Source organism: Hypanus sabinus, chromosome 25 (genome assembly GCF_030144855.1).
Source record: "Hypanus sabinus isolate sHypSab1 chromosome 25, sHypSab1.hap1, whole genome shotgun sequence".
NCBI lineage: Eukaryota > Metazoa > Chordata > Chondrichthyes > Myliobatiformes > Dasyatidae > Hypanus > Hypanus sabinus.
This window is the reverse complement of record NC_082730.1, coordinates 27,741,817-27,761,072: the sequence shown is the minus strand read 5'-3', so window position 1 is coordinate 27,761,072 and position 19,256 is coordinate 27,741,817. Positions and strand designations below refer to the sequence as shown.

Below are 19,256 nucleotides of genomic sequence, written 5' to 3'. Positions count from 1 at the left end.
CTATGTCGTCTTTCCTCACCACCCCATTCCAAATGCTGTTAACAGTTTTTGAATTCTGTATAATTCATAAAAATACTTGTGTGCATTTGACTGTGTTCACATTATTAACCTCATGGTTTTCTCTTCCAGCAACAGTGCTGCATGTAGTAATGCAGTAAGGAAGCCAGCAATCTCTCTGGCTGACAGTACAGATCTCAGGTACAACAGAATGAAATAGATACAGATAATATTTCTTGTATTTCATTCATTAGGCAAGGGCTTAGTTCATTGTAGCATGCATTTGGGTTTTGCCTCCTTAACCTAGTTATCCCTGAGTATACTTTTGTGCAGAATTCCTCAGCATTAGTTCCAAATTTGAACTTTATGATTCTGTCCTGTGCATCTAATGTCATGAATTAGTTTGAATAAATATTCTGAATTTTACATATCTTTCATTTATCATATTTTATCCTTGTGGGAAATATTTTCTTTGATCTTTTTGCTTGATAAAAAAGACTTGAGCTTTTATAGAATTCCATCTTGTTCATTTCTTTAGTACCAGGGAGCAGACTGGTTATAATTTTATACTGCCTCTATGGCTCTGTCTTCCTTATTTCTTGATGACCTGAACTACTGCCTGGCCAGGATATGGCCTGAGTAGAGTACATACAAATACTTGTGATGACATTTAACTGCAATTTTCAAATCCTCCTGACTGATAGCCCGCTTTGTATCCATGTTCTTGATATGTCAAATTATTTTTCCAAATCCTAACTTGAAAGCATAAACCAAAAGTGGTCAAGTTATTTATGCGCATATCTGTGCAATTTGGTCCAGCTTGTGTTGTTGCCAAGACCATAAAGCAAAGCCATTATTAAAACTTACTGATAAGGGAAGGATGATTATAATGCCACCATCAAAAGGTGTACGGTCAAAGACTATACTGCAGAGCTCTGCTAAGACTGTGAAGAATAGTCAATAAAGACATTAATTGGTGTGTTCTTGCTTATGGTCAGCTACTGTGTTTATGTGGCTTTTCTAAATCAAGTACATGTTAAACAACCTGCATTTTGATTGTTTCCTAATTTGCTCCATACTTGTATTTCCCAGAGTGCTGCTGAACATTATGTACCTGATGGTGGAAACAATCCGTCAGGAAATGGATGATGATAGTCCAGAATGGAGGGCAATGAGGGAGACCTTCAGAACAGACCTAGGTTTGGAAGTAAATTCTATCTAATTATTGAAAAATTATTAGTGAAAAGAAATGCATATTTTAAAAATCCTTTGCATCATATTTCCTAGTGAATTGCTTCCATGTGTTTTTCAATTCCATCTTGATCATTGAGAGGAATAGCAGGGTGCCCCTCCTGTAATTTTTTTCCACTCACTTCTCCCTGTTTGAGCTTAGCTTACAGTGTGTTATTTATAGCAGCCCTCAATATCACATCTTTACATCAAAGAAACAAAGCCTAGCTGGTCAATATTTGCACTTCTATTTCATATTTCATATCCCTTTCTCCCTCATATTTTATCCAGTTTCCTTAAATGCGTGTATGTTTATTTGTTTTGCAACTACTCTGCATTAGAAAGCTTTCTATTGTATTCTACTCACCCTGTGAGTTAAATAAAGTGTTTTCTGAATATCTATTATCGGTATTAGTGCCTTCCTTGTATGCAAGCCCAGGTCCTTTTAACATTTCAGATATTTTAATTGGATTGTTCTGAAGGTTATGCAGGTTAAGTTTATTCAAGCTTTCTTTGTAATTTAACTTTTTTTAAAAAAATCTTTATTTTGTTGTAAACATCAGCTTGTCCTTGCACAGCCAGCATGTTTTACTTATTGTATAAATGTTGTCATCTGAAGCCTAACTTCCATACTTTGGTATTTTAATCCTTCAGAGCAAATGGTCAATACTTTTCAACTCTCTATGCTTCATTCACTCTTAAATTTCTGTTTTTAAGAGGTTCCTCATCCCACTTTTCCTCTTCAGATTGGTATTGTAATGGCAGAAGAGAACCTTGTGGACATACTGAATCGTATACATGCACATTTGAATTTGATACCCAGCCTGCAATAGGGTTTTAGTTTTGCCTTGGGTGGGAGAGAATTGATAAAAGTAATTGAACATTTGAGGTTGTGACTCTGTAGTTTAGCTGGAGGAGATTGCAGCTCCTGTTGAAATGTACTTCCAGCAAGATAGCAGATGGCTATATTTCAATAAGAAAGCTGATTCAAGGTTCTATTTTCGTTATCATTTTCTATGTTTCTATGTTTAAATAATATCACAAACTTTTTATTGCCCCCTTTTTAATTTAACTTGTGCAAACCCATAGACTATTTTTCATATTGCAGTTTGGCAGAATCACTAGTTAACCAAGTTTTTTGGAACACTGGCTAGGATGGCAACAAAAGTCCTTGCAGTTAATGTGATCAAATAATTAATGTCCATTTGATCATGCCGAACTTTGGGCCTAATACAGCACTCAGCTTCCTGATTATTCCTATCCCAAGGAATTTTAACAGTCAATAAGTTTGATCACATACCTGTTACAGTCCCTTGATAGTTAAATTCCACACCATGACTCCTGCTATCTGAAGTCTTCATCTGTAGTTTTATTATTTCTGTTCTTGGGTATTATAGTACCTTCCTCGTTGTCTTAAAATCTTATGACCATTATAAGTGTGTCCTCATCCAAACTTTTCCTGCCCATACATTAAATTGACATGTTTTATCCATGCTGCCTTTCAATGACTTCAGATTTAGCAATTCACTCTTGTTTTGAACGTTGCCCAATACTGCGGCAAGTTCCCTTTGCTCCCAAGCACTGAAATCCAATATTTAGATTTCCACACTTCCTCAATTCTGACCCTTTAATGAATCCCTGCTTTTATTTTTTCCACTATTTTTGGTGTTCTGGAATTCCATATATATGCTGCTTATGTTTTACAAAACCCCTCCTACCTTTTTCTAAACCCTTGCCTCTTTAACTGTACTTGTTGTTATATTCACTGGTATCTTTTGTTCTTGTAGTATGAAATTATCATTTGAAACAGAAACATAGAAAACCTGCAGCCCAATACAGGCCCTTCAGCCCACAAAGCTGTGCCGAACATGACCTTATCTAGGGTTATCCATAGCTCTCTATTTTTCTAAGCTCCATGTACCTATCCAGGAGTCTCTTAAAAGACCCTATCAAATCCGCTTCCACCACTGTCACCGGCAGCCCATTCCACGCACTCACCACTCTTGTGTGTGTAAAAAAAAAGCCAAACAAACAAACTTACCCCTGACATCTCCTCTGTACCCTCTTCCAAGCACCTTAAAACTGCCCTCTCATGCTAGCCATTTCAGCTCTGAGAAAAAACCTCTGACTATCCACACGATCAGTGACTCTCATCATCTTGAATACCTCGATCAGGTCACCTCTCATCCTCTGTCACTCCAAGGCGAAAAGGCTGAGTTCACTCAACCTGTTCTCATAAGGCATGCTCCCCAATCCAGGCAACATCCTTGTAAATCTCCTCTGCACCCTTTCTGTGCCTTCCACATCCTTCCTGTAGTGAGGTAACCAGAACTGAGCACAGTACTCCAAGCAGGGCCTGACCAGGGTCCTATAGAGCTGCAACATTACCTCTTGGCTCTTAACCTTAATCCCAGAATTGATGAAGGCCAACGCAGCGTATGCCTTCTGAACAACAGAGTCAACCTGCACAGCAGCTTTGAGTGTCCTAAGGACTCGGTCCGCAAGATCCCTCTGATCCTCCACACTGACCTGAGTCTTACCGTTAATACTATATTCTACCATCGTATTTGACCTACCAAATGAACCACCTCACACTTAATCTGGGTTAGACTCCATCTGTCACTTCTCGGCCCAGTTTTGTATCCTATCAATGTCCCACTGTAACCTCTTGACAGCCCTCCACACTATCCACAACACCCCCAACCTTTGTGTCATCAGCAAATTTACGAACCCATCCCTCCACTTCCTCATCCAGGTCATTTATAAAAATCACGAAGAGTAGGGGTCCCAGTACAGATCCCTGAGGCACGCCACTGGTCACTGATCTCCATGCAGAATTATGACCGTCTACAACCACTCTTTGCCTTCTGTGGGCAAACCAGTTCTGGATCCACAGAGCAATGTCCCCTTGGATCCCATGCCATCTTACTTTCTCAGTAAACCTTGCATGAGGTATCTTATCGACCCATGGTTTCAGTGAGATACTTCTGGTACTAAAAGTGCTAATTTGGATCGTGATTAAAGATTTGCATGTGCGAATTATGGCTTTTTTCCCTTTATAGGCGTATCCTTGTACAACAACGAGCCATTTTCAGTTATGTTGTTTGGAATGGTAACCAAGTTCTGCAGTGGCCATGCTCCCCACTTCCCTATGAAGAAGGTTCTGTTGCTGCTTTGGAAAACTGTATTGGTAAGTTTAACAGGCATTCTATAAAATGGAAGAAGCAATTTTGAAACATACATATTGATCTTCCAGTTTTAGTCAATCTACTCAGTGGTTTAGGGACATAGAATTACGTAAATTCAGGGCAATATACTGATATTTTGTTTGGTTTGTGTTGAGTTAGTTTTATGAATTGTCAAGATTTAATATAGATGGGCTAAATCTCAATATCACCAGGACCAAGGAGATGGTGGTGTACTTTAGGAGATCTAGGCCTCATATGGAGCCAGTGATCATTAATGGAGAATGTGTGGAGCAGGTTAAGACCTACAAGTATCTGGGAGTGCAGTTAGACGAGAAGCTAAGCTGGACTGCCTACACAGATGCCCTGTGCAGGGAAGCACAGAGTCGACTGTACTTCCTCAGAAGGCTGGTGTCATTCAATGTTTGTAGTGAGATGCTGAAGATGTTCTATTGGTCAGTTGTGGAGAACGCTCTCTTCTTTGTGGTGGCGTGTTGTGGAAGCAGCATTAAGAAGAGGGATGCCTCACGTCTTAATAAGCTGGTAAGGAAGGCGGGCTCTGTCGTGGGCACAGAACTGGAGAGTCTGACATCGGTGGCAGAGCGGAGGGCGCTGAGTAGGCTACGGTCACTCATGGAAAACCCTGAACATCCTCTGCACAGCACCATCCAGAGACAAAGAAGCAGCTTCAGCGGCAGGTTGCTGTCAATGCAATGCTCCTCAGACAGGATGAAGAGATCATTACTCCCCAACGCCATTCGGCTCTACAATTCAACCACCAGGGGCAAGACATGTTAAAGTGCCAGGGTTAGGACTGAGCTTAAGTTACCACTCAATGCACTTTAGTAAACTATTTAAGAACTTTTTAAAAGCTATTTATTAATGCTTTTTGGGCGGGTGATTTTAGATGCATATCATACTTATACTGAGTTAAATACTGTATGTAATTAGTTTTGCTACAATAAGTGTATGGGACACTGGAAAAATGTTGAATTTCCCCTTGGGGATGAATAAAGTATCTATCTATCTATCTAAATATATATGTATTTGTAATTAATTGCTCTGTATTGTAAAATACCTGACAAGTGGATATAGAGGCAGGGTCAGCTATGGTTCGTTCTAAAGCTGAATATCCTGTTCACAAATATATGATCATTGCAATGCCGTTTGAGAACATCCATTGATTGCTGAACTAGGAATTTGATGACTTATGGATTATTCAAATCCTGCAAAAATTACCTTTTTTCAGCTGACTTTGACAGCTGAGTAATTAGTTGGATTTGTGACGAGTTAGGTAAACATCTTCTGATCTCTTTTTTATTTTACTTTTGAAACAGTTATCTTTGGGAGGCTTCGAAGACTTGCAGGTTCTTAAAGTGAAGAAACGTGAAGCACTTGGTCTCCCGCCACTTCCTGAAGACAGCATCAAAGTTATCCGTAACATGAGAGCTGCATCACCACCAGCATCTGCCTCAGACCTAATAGAACAGCAGCAGAAGCGAGCCCGCAGAGAGCACAAGGTCAGGTGCATGTATTTTCACTAATGTACAATCAAATGGTGAATGTAACAATAAATTAGCATAGCTTCAGTTTAACTCTTAGGTTCACAGGCTAATTGTATCTGGTTTACTTTAACTAATTAAAACATGGGGACAATCAAAAATTATTTGTTATTTTATGTTCTTAAATTTGATTATCAGAAGTGTCTTTGTGTTAGGGTTGTTTCGGCCATTCACATTTTCTAGCTACTTCTTATTTAAAACCAAAACAATTTTCTGTGATTTTTTTCCCTTCAGCAGAACTTAATCTGTCACAGTGTTGCTGTGGAATTGTAGTGTCCCATTGGTTTTTAATAGATTTACAAGATATTTTGTTTAAAGCACTGGGGATAAAAAGAGAGGAATATACCGTTTGTATGTTGTATGGAAAGTAATCAGACTTCTGCAAATCTGATATGATGGCATTTAGAGGGAACAAAGAATCATTGTGAAGAGGATCTTTTAAAAGTACGCTGAAAAATTTGGACAAAAGAAATTGATTTTTGTCTTGATGAAAATGATTTTATTTCTGAAAGTTCATTTGTTGTACTTCCAAATTCAGGCACTTATGAAACAAGATAATTTGGATGCTTATAATGAGAAAGACCCATACAAAACTGAAGACCCCCGTGAGGATGATGATGAGAATGACGATAATGATAACTCACTTGAGACAGAAACATTTCCTTTGGAAAGGGAAGAGGTTCTACCGCCACCAATTCCTCACCCAACCTGTGAGCGTTTATCTCTTCCCAAAGGATTGCCTTGGGCACCTAAAGTGAGGTAAGGAACATATCGTAGACATTTGCTAAATGGGTCTGCCTATTTAATTTTTTGGGCTGTATCACTAGCTTCCCATGCAAAAGTCGATGTATTTGTTTAACAAAAGCTTGTTCCCATTTGCTGACATTGATTACAGCAGATTCTTTCTTCAGCCCTTTGCTCTCCTACCTATCAACTACCAGATCCTCACATCATTTCCTTCAACCCTGTCCCCCATGCTCCTGCCTTTCCCCCTCGCCTGAATTCACTTATCACCCATCAGCTTGTGCTCTTCTCCCTCCCCCTTACCCTCCTTTACTGGTTTTCCCCTCTTCCAGTCCTAACCTAGAATCTTGATCCGAAACATTGACTGTTCATTTCCCTCCATAGATGCTGACTGGCCTGCTGAGTTCCTCCAATGTTTCATTGTGTTGGTTATAACAGTTCTTTCTCAATCTGATGTGGAAGTTAAAGGCAGGAGTTTCTACTTCTGCCCTTGGCTAAGCTGTCACTTCACTTTCATTAATATCCCTCCATTAAAGTGAATACGGTGAAGAATGTTAAAATTTTAGGCTGATGATTAACAGGTTATCCGCTTGTAAAAATACTTTTTGACACTTACATGGCTGTGTTGAGAATTCAAGGTTATCTTCTTGCTCCATGGAGAAACTAATCAATAGTTGACTTTTATATTGGGATTTGGAGATGAAAATTTCAGATGATAAATTTTGAATACTACCAAACAAAAGAATTCCATCCATTTTAATTTTTAATAACATAAACTAAGTGCTAGCATTAATCAGCAAAGTCAGAAAGCACCTGAAGAATGGAAAAGAAAACCTAACATTACAACTGCAGGAGGTCACAGACTGAAGGCAGAGTAAGTTGGAGAGCTGAATTTACAGGCAATAACGTGCTCAGGTTTGTTACTTTGAAGCAAGCACAGTTAATTCACAAAGCAGTCACCTTGGCTTCTCCAGTAGACAGTAGAGAGGAATTGTAGCATTTGCTATGTTACCTCTTCCTTTGAAAGATATAAGATTCTGCGGGAGCTGACGGTAGAGGTTGAGATAGTTTCTCGAGATAGAGAACCATAAACAAGGGGACATATTTCCAAAGTCAAGTGCTGGTCATGTATGTAAAAATGAAATCTCTTCTCTCTGAGGTAGTGAATATTTGGAATTCTCTGCTCCCAGTTGGTGGGCACATATCATTAGATATATTTAAGATGGAGATGGATAATTCCCCCATTTTTATAATTATTGGGAGCTAGCTCAGGAGTTGAGGTCATATTGTGTGGCAGGGCAGGCTTGAGAGTCTTGGTGGCCTACTATTTTTTTGTGTTCCATTACTTAGTGACAAAAATAGTACTTCCAGCTGAAGCAACAATTTGTTTGAATATCTTTTAATCCAGTGTACTGCAGTAGGTATTCACAATTTGGGCTGCTCAACTATATAGGTTCATCATAACTTGCATCTTAACTCACCTGCTGAGTATTTTCAGCATTTTCCGTTTTGTTTCAGATTTCCAGTATTGTAGTATGACCTTCAGGAGGATTCAGAATTTCCAACTTTTCAGCAGACTGTTAGGTCTTTCCCATGATTATAAGCAATTTTTGTTTGCTTTCACAGAGAAAAAGACATTGAAACTTTTCTAGAATCCAGCAGAAGTAAGTTCATCGGTTATACATTAGGAAGGTGCGTATTCTTTTCTGATTTTTTTCGTGGTAATGGCTATTATTTTCAGTGTTTAGTAAGTGTTTTTAAAATTTATAAATTTGTGAGTTACTGTTGCTACTTTTATTGTGCTTAGGACTTGGGTCACTTCATAAGACAAAGGAGCAGAAGTCAGCCATTTGGCCCATCGACTCCACCATTACATCATGAGCTGATCCAATCTCCCCTTTAGTCCCATTCCTCCGCCTTCTCACCATAACCTTTGATGCCCTGACTACTCAGATGCCTATTAATCTCTGCCTTAAATGCATCCAATGACTTGGCCTCCACTGCCGCCCGTGGCAACAAATGCCATAGATTCACTACCTTCTGGTTAAAAAAATTATTTTGCATCTCTGTTTTGAATGGGCGCCCTGCAATCCTCAAGTCATGTCCTCTCGTACTAGACTCCCACACCATGGGAAATAACTTTGCCACATCCACTCTATCCATGCCTTTCAACATTAGAAATGTTTCTATGAGGTCACCCCTCATTCTAAGGAGTACAGTCCAAGAGTGGTCAAATGTTCCTCATATGTTAACCCTCTCATTCCCAGAATCATTCACTGTTCATCTCACTGTTATTTATGACACTTTCTGGAAATTGTCTCTGGTCAATTAGCAAGCAACTCTAAACCTCATGTCCATGTCTGCAATTGAAAAGTATTCATTTATTTCACCTTCAGAATTTTACCATTTAAAATGAGCTTTTTACTAATAAGGTTTTTGGAATAGGGGACTTTGTGTCAGTTATATAATAAACGTGAGATTTAAGTCCTTCAGAAATATGTTAACCTTCACCCCAGTCTACAACAAAATTCTTTATTGACCTAATGTACTTCATTTACAGGTCGAGTTTTATAAGTAAACTGATTTTTAACATTTTAGCAAATATATGCTAAGGAATTAAAATATATCCTTAATACCCTTTAACTCCTCACTAAGGAATTCATCATTGAGGGGCTCAGGTTTATTGTGTCTCATTAATCTGATATAGGCATAATTTAACCTTAGATTAAGTTACTCTCAAACTGTTAAACAAATGAATTAATTTTCTTCCAAATCATTAAGTCGAATTAATTGCTCTCTAATGGTTACAAGTAACAATTTCAAATTCATTGCTGATGAAGAGTTAATAAAATATTTTATTTGCAGATTTATGTGACACGAAGTAGGCAGTAATTAATAGAAACGCAACCTGAGTTCAAGTTAATAGTGAGATTAGAGCATTCCATTAGATATCCGAGTCATTAACAGATTTGTCAAGTCAGTATGGTAAATTGTATTCAGTTATTACATGGCTTCATCACAAGGATCAATGTGGCTATTTTCATTGTTTTTTCCTCCATACCATGCAGGGTATAGCTTCTGAAATTTTGAGACGTTTAACTCCCCTTGTAATTTTTATTTGAATACCTGATTCCAAACAAATGTGTCTTGCTCATGAATGGTAATATCTGAGTTAACATCCTTTCCATCTTCCTTGATCCCAGATTGTACTCAATAAACTAGCATTTTTGTTTCTACCTGATTAGTTGCTTTCTCTATAATATCATTTCCATCCTTGGATAATCAGTTCCTAATGGTGACTTACAGTACAATGATATAGTTGCTTCTTACAGCTAGTAGCCAGATGTCTTGGAATAGATCCGCAGTGCCCTTCCAGAATGCTAAGGATGGCCCTAGGTCATGTCAGGAACATTTGAAAGTTAGTTCAGGAAGCTCTCACCAATATAGAATTTTAGCTTCAGATAGTTGAGTAGCTATCACTGTATAAGAATGGTAAACCTAAATGTATCTTAAAATTGCCACATTTCAGTATTAAGAATAGAAATAGTAGAAATGGTCCATTAGCATTTCAAAGTTGTGTATTTCATCAGACATTAATCTGTGAATGGGAACAATATCTCTGTAGACCCAAAAGAATTGCAGGATAATTGCATTGAGAGATGTACCTGAAAAAATTATTCCATAATTTCCTTTGCAGTGATACTGATACTGTGGTTGGATTACCACGACCCATCCATGAAAGTATCAAAACCCTTAAACAGGTAGGTGAAGGAGATACAACTTTAGCCTATGTGGTGAGGGTCATATCATCTGCACTATGCAATCTTAGATTTTTGTAGAACTCATTTGCCTTTTTGATATTTGAAATAAATCTACAGAGGAAACTATATCCAGGAGTTTTGGTATGTTTCTTTTTTCCCTTTAAGGATTCATCACAAAGGATAGCAGTTACTTTTCTGATTTTTTTTATTTTTGTTTGTTAAACTCATTCAGTAAAGATAAATGCTCCTTACTTTGTCCAGCGTAAGATGTGATTGCCATAACCAATCAAAGTGTGGATGTAACAAATGTGACCTAAACCAGAGCGGTCAGTTTGGCAGGCTCCTGTTGGGATGCGAATGAGCAAATGTGACAGTTGACTGCCATAAATAACATGAATTCGGGTAGAAAAGGCACAAAAATATTTTGTCTGCTGGATAATGTAATACAAGCACACAACTGAACACAATGTAAAAACTTTGCTCTAAGCATGCTGTAGTTGCTAACTGCCGCACAAGTTCACGCAACTGACACTGGTTAGAAACTGTTCAGCAACTGCCTCCTGTCCCAGCTAAGTGGCATAATGTCCCAAATATACGAAGGGAAACCTGGCTCTTTTCTCGATAAGTTTTCATTCTTTAAGAGTTGTCCCAAATGAGCATCTACCCCCGATCAACTGATGACCCAGTTAACTGGAATCTATTCTAGTACTTGAAAAACACTTTTTTCTCACTGAATGTTTCACATGGAAAGTGCTTCTTTGTCCAAGACTGTCCAAGCCTTTGACATTGTTTTAAAAATATCAGTGGTTAAGTATTTATTGGATGTATTTTTGAACAGATGTGCAGATTTTCTTTAACAATAAATGCACTTGTTTATTTACTCTACAGCATAAGTACATTGCAATTGCTGAAGTCCAGATCAAGAAAGAGGAGGAATATCTGAAAAAGCCACTTTCTGCGGTATGGGTGATATTTTTAAAGTCTGGTCATGTACAAGTAGATCTGCATAAACTGCACTTGGTGGAAATCTGAAAAAAAAAATCTAAAAATGCTGGAAATCGGGTCAGCTGCTGAGTATTTCAAGCATTTTCTGTTTTTACCTGTTTTCATCTTAGAAAAAATGTGCTTGCATCCTTTCATGAGCAGGAGATATTCTTTGAGGAAATGGTATAATTATTTGCCTGTAAGTGATGGTTTATTAGCAAAATAATCATGAAACATCTGGGGTGGGGGAATAAATACATCCTCCCCTGTTCCCTAAATCAGATTATTGCATCTAGTTTTGATTACACTTTTTGTCTTGGATTGATAAAGGAGAGATTCTTCTTCAACAAGGAGAATTAAAACTTTCTAAACAATAATTGTTTGATAGGAAAAGTAGTACCTGTCTATGAATCCAAAATGAAAAGGGATAATCTTAAAATCTAGAGTAATTTTTTGCTATGGTGGAAACCTAAGCTTTTCTTCAGAAGTTTTGAGATGACCTATGGATAACTGATAGCTTTGAGCACAAAATGTAAATGTTTTAGTCAAGTAGAGTGCCAAGGGTTATGGAATAAAAGTGAATAATTGAATTTGAGATATGAATGAATCAAGTCTGGTTCAATTGTTTTGTGTATATATTGTTCAACAGTAAGATAACTCACTGTAGAGCATGATCCCTAATAAAACAATAGATTATGCTCTGTAATTTACCATTAAGCTTCTGAATTTTTAACAAAGTGTAATACTTGCTCAGTTCATTATCCTTCGCAGCATAAATTTATTTTGTGCTTTTACAAAACCTGGTGATTTCTATTACTATTCAATCTATTAAGTAAATCTTTATAACCTACTGTATGTCAGCACTTGTGTAAAATGTTTTGACTCTTTACTACTGTGGTTAGTCCACAAAGCTTCCCTGTAATAAACTTGGCATCCATAATCATAATGATATGCCTCCTCCAGCGTTTTCTCGGCTGTGCTCAATTTCAGGAATAATTAGAATAATTTATGAGATCATATTTATTTATTTTTAGGGAGATGAGGAATTTGACCTGACACCAGCTGAAGTTCTTTATCAGGGTATATTGCCCAGTTTGCCTCAATACATGGTTAGTATGAATTTGTATACTTTTTGGCTTAGGCTTGTACAGATACTTGACATAGAAGTGAGCCAGCTAGTCTTTGCTATGTTCATACAATGCTTGCATCCCTTTTTTTCCTTCACTGTCTTTTTCACTGTAAAGCTCTATTTCATTCAAACTTGAATGCTAATCTTGCTTCTCTTTAGTTGTATCAATACCATTTGATGTAACTACTCCATGACTACGTTTTCTGCTCTCTAGATATTCTTGTATTCTCTCCTTTCATGTAAGGTAATAGAATTTACTTCATACAGATGCTCAGCTATATGTTGTATAGTTCCATTTGGCATGTTGTAGGTTATTTCATAATAGCTATACAGATAGATACATGCTAATTATCTGGCATTATAGTTTTATGATTATTATGTTTTAATTATTTTGAAGGTATCTGTTCCTTGGGTTATTTAAAAATTTATAAATGTAATCTGCCTGGCCTAGAGATTTTAATCTACTGAGGTGGTTAATATATTTCTTCCTTCCCTTGCGTGTCATTTCACATTCAAAGTAACATATACTTGATAAGTCATTCTGTCAAATGCTAGAGTAAAATTGTAGTATTTTCATTATTGCTATCCTTTTTGGTCTCTCATATTGTTGCTATGTTCCGTTCCTAGTTTTTCCCTTTTAATACATGAATATTTTACATTACATTTAATCATTTAGTTTCATCATTCCTGCTTTTTATTTACTCATTCTTCTTCCCTTTGGATACTGTTCATTCACTGATTTCATTATTTTAGTGTGTTCTGATTTTTTGAAGGAATGGAGTTTACTAGGTTCTTCAAGCTTTGTTTTAAATGCTTCCCATTGTCCTTTTGTATCTTTGTCTATTATTCTTAGTCTTTCAGAATAAATGTTCAAGAATTTGTTAAAATATATCAGCAAAAGTGTTGATCTGAAACATTAGCTCTCTCGCCACAGGTATGATCAGACTGCCAAAATATTTATAGCACTTTCTGTTTCTGTTCAAGACTACTGATATCCTTATTGTTTTGCTTTTGTGTAAAATAATAATCAATTACACTAGCTTTTGTCATGTTTGGTTTTGAACAAATTATATCGTAATTAAGGATATGTAGTTGAACTCACTTTACTTGCTGCGCTGTCTAAAATTGTACATTTTTCTACTACTATCATCTATAGTACGTATAGTCATCCGGTCTCTCCCTTTCCTCTTCTAGAGAGGTTCCTCCCTGGAATAATTCCTGGTTTTTCTGTGTCCATATATTACTGTTATTTTGCTCTGTCAATGGTGCTTCAGAAATATCAGTTACATGCTTTAGGTTGGAAAATAACCTGATTAAGACATTTTTTTTCTGGGTCAGTTTTTGTACTTTTAATCTCAATTTAATAATCATTTATGTCCCCATTTGTTCCTGATGTTATCATTGCCTTTTTACTTCCATTTGGTTGCTGTATACCATTTCCTCACTGAGAGGAAATGTATAACACAAGATTTAGTCCAAATTATTGTCCATTACAGATGTAGAAATGGAGCGTCATGCTCAGAAGAAGCACTAAAAGATAGGAGCTAAAAAAAAGTCTTAACTGTGGACGCTACTTCGATTTTATTTTTCTTATTATTTAACTATTTTATCTTTGAATATTTTTTACTATTTCTAATAGAATTTGGATAAATTTAGGGAAAGTTGAACCAAGTTTAACTGAAGACTAAATGTCAGAAATAGGACAAACATGTTCATTTTTGTCACTATTTGAAGTTAGTAAGCAATTGCATGCAATCGTTCATCAGAATTGAACAGTCTCACTGCTCAGTTTTAGCTATTGCTTTACCCATATTGCACCATCACCACATCTAGTTCATGAAACAAAATTTGACAGGCTCTAATGCTAGCTACTCAGATGAGTAAACACAGAAAACATTTAAGAATAATGTCTTTAGATTTATGATCTTGCAAAGCAGTTAAATGAAACCTCCAGGATGTGGGTTCTGTACCCTCTTTTCAGTCCTATTTGCTCTCTAGGGATGTTATTCTCCATTTTCACATGCCAGTTGAGCTGTAGTATTGTTGACAAGATTCAGTCGTTATTGTCTGCAATGTTGGAAGGCTGTCATGCTGTTTTTCTTTAATCCTTTTTTTGGAAGGATAACCTTTATAAAGTTTATCAATAGAGTTTTAATGCAAATCTTATTAGAAAAAAATAACCTCTTTCAACTTCTGTCTTCAACTATTATAGATTGCCTTACTGAAGATTCTTTTGGCTGCAGCTCCAACCTCAAAAGCAAAGACTGACTCAATCAACATTCTTGCTGATGTCCTACCAGAAGAAATGCCGTATGTATCTTCCTCCTTTTAGGAATAGAAGTGTTGATTTCCCATATTAGCTCATTCAAAGATGAATCTTAATTCCCCATAAAAATTCTAGCACCCGCTGAAAATAATTTTAAGATTGTATTCACTTAATATTTTGCAACTTTTTAAAGTTATTTTGGTAAGTTGCTGTTGGTCTCAGAAGCAATGAGATCTTTTTTCTGTAATCAGCTACATTTAGTGAAATCCTATTCACCATCAGGTAAGCCTTTCTCACCATTAGTTCTCTATAAAGTCAGTACTTTCTTGCCATTTTTTAAGGGTTTTAACTCTTCATCCACATTGGCTTTCTTTAAGGCCTGCGCTTTCTCCCTTTAGCTCTTAAAGGCCAATAACTATTTCTCATCCCCACTCCTCTTATCCCAGCAGCTTTATTTCTGCCTCTTCATCTTCTGTTGCCTCAGTGACTGTGTCACCCCCATCGTACAGTAATGCAGTGATGCGCACTTTATCCTAACAGTACCACGGTGCTACAGAGTATGAAGCTGGGAGTAGATGTCAACAGACACAAAGAGATCATTGTGAAAGCAATTTCTGCTGTCCTATTACTTCTGCTTAAGCACTTCAAACTCAACCACATCTATCAGGTAAGTAATGCTCATGAACCATTTAACCCATTAATATTTAGTTTGGCAAACAGTGTTTTCTATCCAAGTGTTTGCTCTTCCTAGTGTTGGTGTCATTGGAACAAATTTGGCTCTTGTATTTAATACGGATGGACATTATACAGTATATGTAAATCCTAATTGAGAATGCCACTGTAGGAACAATAATTTCCCAGTTCAGCTGAATCTGGGATACTTTAGATTTACCAACTAATCTCACTGATCTATGAAACCAATGTCTTTGGAATTTAAATATCCATGCACTTTTTAAAGGAAAAAAATGGTAAATCTCTTCTTTTGAAACTGACAAAACTTAGGTGATCGCCAGATTGTGATTTCTCCTAAATCCTGACTTGTCATTTTGAGAAGTCTCAATTATAAGTACCTCTAACAAATATTAGATTAAACATTTGTTATAAATAAAGGCTTCTTTCACTCTGCACTTGCTGTAACTAAAATGTCTCAGTCTAACATTTCACAAAAATCAAAATGAGTCTCCTCTCCAACTTCAAATCAAAGTTTAAGGTTTAAAGTAAATTTATTATCAAAAAAAGAAAGAAAAAAATACACACACACACTATACATATATTAAAAAAAAATGTGTGTGTGTGTCAGCATATTAATAGAATCAGTGAAAGGCCACATCTAATAGGGTGGACAAACAGCCAATGTGCAAAATGCTACAAACTGTGCAAGTATAAAAGAAAAAGGAGATAATAAATAAGCAATAAATGTGAAGAACATGAGATGAAGGGTCCTTTAAAGTGAGTCCATAGGTTGTGGGAACAGTTCAATGACAGCATAAGGTAAGCTGAGAGAAGTTGTCCCCACTGGATCAAGACCCTGTGGTTATCAATCCCTCAGACTATATTTTAATCACATCATAATTAATCTCTTGCTTTAATAGTATCTTTTGCTTTGAAAGTTGTCTACATGTGATAAGTTTGAACTACTTCTGTTTGGATTCGGAAAAATAAAAAATAGGATGACCAGAAACAAAGAAAAACTAGTGAATGAAAGGTTATTGAAAGAAAATGAGCATTTTGTCAATATTTGCAATTGATCAATATCAGTGCCTATATTTGTTACGTCATCATCTTAAGCAATCATCCCAGCTGATTTTAGCTGCTGCTTTTCTTTACCTGCATGCTAACATTATGATTGTGAGGAGTTACAGTCACCAAAATCAATAATTGCATTCCTGAACTGAGGAGTCCCAGATTCATCTTCTATTGTGTTACATTGTGATATTGAAAATTAAAATCCAGTTGCTTTGGTAATAAAATAAGTTTGGAAGCTCTCAAGATAACTTCAGTGAAGGGAATCTGTTATATTTGATATTCATAAGACCCAGCTCTCAGAAAACACCTATAATTGTTAGGAATGGACAAAATGCTCTTTTGCTGGGCTATATATGGGACATAAGCATTTTTTAAAAACCTCATGCCTTTTAATGCAGTTGCATTTGCAGTCTTGGGTTTTATTATATTTTAGTACTACTGTCCTTTTTGCTAATTAATAGACCACTTCTGCCCTTTTACAAGCAGTCATTTACCCTTGCCACAGCTTCAACACTTTTCATCCTTTTTTAGCTATTCTCATATTTGTACATTTAAGCAATTTATTTAGATTCACTTCCCTTTTTTCGTTTTGCCTCATAGACTAAGCATATTTGTGATTTCTTTTGCAATTGCTGGTTTCTGTTGATATAATGAATTTTTTTTTCAATCTTGCTATCCCTCTGCACTGTACTCAGTATTTCATCTAAATATTGATGCTTTCTATATGGAATATAATCCATTATTTTGTAACATAATGTTATATACTGTATATTGCATTTAGAAAGCACCATTGATGTTGAAAAGCTTCCTTAAAGGTGAGAGAAAAGAACCACATCTAAAAGGACTTATTCAAAGAAAACAACTTGGTCTAAGAGGTATTTTTAATGGGTGTAAAGGAGAACTGATTTAAAAAAGCAAGAGTGTAGTTACTGCAGGCAAAGTGAAGCAAAGCAATGGACATAAAGTTAGACAATTATTCCACCCTCCTCCTGGTCATCACTTCTTTAGGCATTCTGCAACATAAATATTGAAACCACTCCTCTTTTCTCCTTACTTCCTGTCTTCACCCCAATTCCCTTGCATGCATTTCCAAAGTATGAAAACTGAAAATTTAACCACAACTTTTAAACTTCTGGACCAACTGACAATAAGAAGGAAGCTCCTAGAATGGCTTTAATACATAGTCAAAGTGCAGCAATTCTAGTTTCTGGATTTTAGAAATGTAAAGTTCAGTAACAAGCTATGAATTCTAAGCAGCCCATACAAGTGATCTGTTTCCTCACTTCCCACTTTAAGCACACAAGGCTGATTACACTCTGGGTAGTTTTTGATCCTGATAAAACTAACTATGGTTGACAAAGCCTTTGGTAAATTGCTAACAAAGAGATTTTTAGCTAGTTTCTCCGAGAGGCTACTCATTAGACATAAATTTGGCATTGATGTCAAGTATCAACATAACAGAATCTGCAACCATAATTGTCCTCCTAAACATTGCCACTGCTGAGGTCAACAGTTTCAGTAACCCTTCTCATTTATAAAACACCTTTGTTGCTGAAAATTCTCCTAATGGGCTGATCAGTTATTGGCTTGGTCTGTAGAATTTATTGCAAAGTAAGATGGTGGACTTGCCAAATACATAAACAAGGAGCTATTAGAATGAATATAACACTTTTTTTTTCTTTCTTTGCCTGTATTGAGACAATGTTGATGAACCTAAATTTAATGTTGTATTATTGCAGTTTGAGTACATGGCACAACATCTGGTTTTTGCGAACTGCATCCCACTTATTTTGAAGTTCTTCAATCAGAATATTATGTCCTACATTACAGCAAAGAACAGGTAAGGTCTCCGAACACCCTTGTGATATTTATATCACCGATTATAATATAATCATTCCAAAACTTGAATCATTATCCAACAAATTGCACAGTGAGTTGTCTATTCTCATCAGTAATTGAGTTATTTGTGCTCATCTAAAATGTTGTTGGCTTCTTCAGTTTTTTAAGCAGATCCTCCTGTAATCTTGGTCAAAATAGGTAACTTATCTTGAGATTAATGTGGCAGACTGGTATTCTAAGATTAAGTGGCACTTTGGACTGATATACCGACTGAGTATGTCTCATTAAAAATTTCCTTTGTAAATCTGTTTTTACGCACAACAGTAACTTGTAGATTATCCTAGTTCAGTATTTTGAGCAGCATAATAGAATAAAAGAGGATAAACTTCTAGCAATTTAATTGCTGGTTTATGCAGATAAAGCCAGTTGTGCCAAGGTGGTATTTAGCGAACTCTTTAATCATTGAAGAGTGTTGCCAGACTTCAGGACCAAGTTGCAATTCATCACACCTGCTGAAAATATGCATTGACTATGGCATGATGCACCTTGTGGTGGAATAATCCTTTCTGTTTGTTGCCCTGAAATTGAACAATGGTCATTGGAATGTTAGCATGATTGGATCAGACCTCAGGATAAAAACTGCTATCAGATATTTACCCCTCCTTCTCCAGACTGGAAGTTCAGGCGTGGTCCTAATCATTTTGCCCCATTTTAAGTAGCACTGTTCTAAACAAAAATAAATACCACATTATTGTTCAATTATTTGGTATTCCTAATAACTTTGGCAGTGTGGATCTCAATAAAAAGGTATAA

At 36.4% G+C, this 19,256-nt stretch overlaps 1 protein-coding gene across 1 annotated transcript in view; it reads left to right on the top strand.

Moving 5' to 3' along the window:
- Positions 1-19,256, top strand: part of LOC132381127 (striatin-interacting protein 1 homolog) — a 53,099-nt gene that overhangs the window by 16,279 nt on the left and 17,564 nt on the right. The window contains exons 6-17 of the mRNA XM_059950383.1: positions 130-198; positions 1,090-1,196; positions 4,290-4,417; positions 5,750-5,932; positions 6,513-6,733; positions 8,345-8,410; positions 10,416-10,479; positions 11,368-11,439; positions 12,498-12,572; positions 14,805-14,902; positions 15,399-15,525; positions 18,344-18,444. Coding sequence (XP_059806366.1) covers positions 130-198; positions 1,090-1,196; positions 4,290-4,417; positions 5,750-5,932; positions 6,513-6,733; positions 8,345-8,410; positions 10,416-10,479; positions 11,368-11,439; positions 12,498-12,572; positions 14,805-14,902; positions 15,399-15,525; positions 18,344-18,444 — 1,311 coding nt within the window. The remainder of the gene's footprint in view (positions 1-129; positions 199-1,089; positions 1,197-4,289; positions 4,418-5,749; positions 5,933-6,512; positions 6,734-8,344; positions 8,411-10,415; positions 10,480-11,367; positions 11,440-12,497; positions 12,573-14,804; positions 14,903-15,398; positions 15,526-18,343; positions 18,445-19,256) is intronic.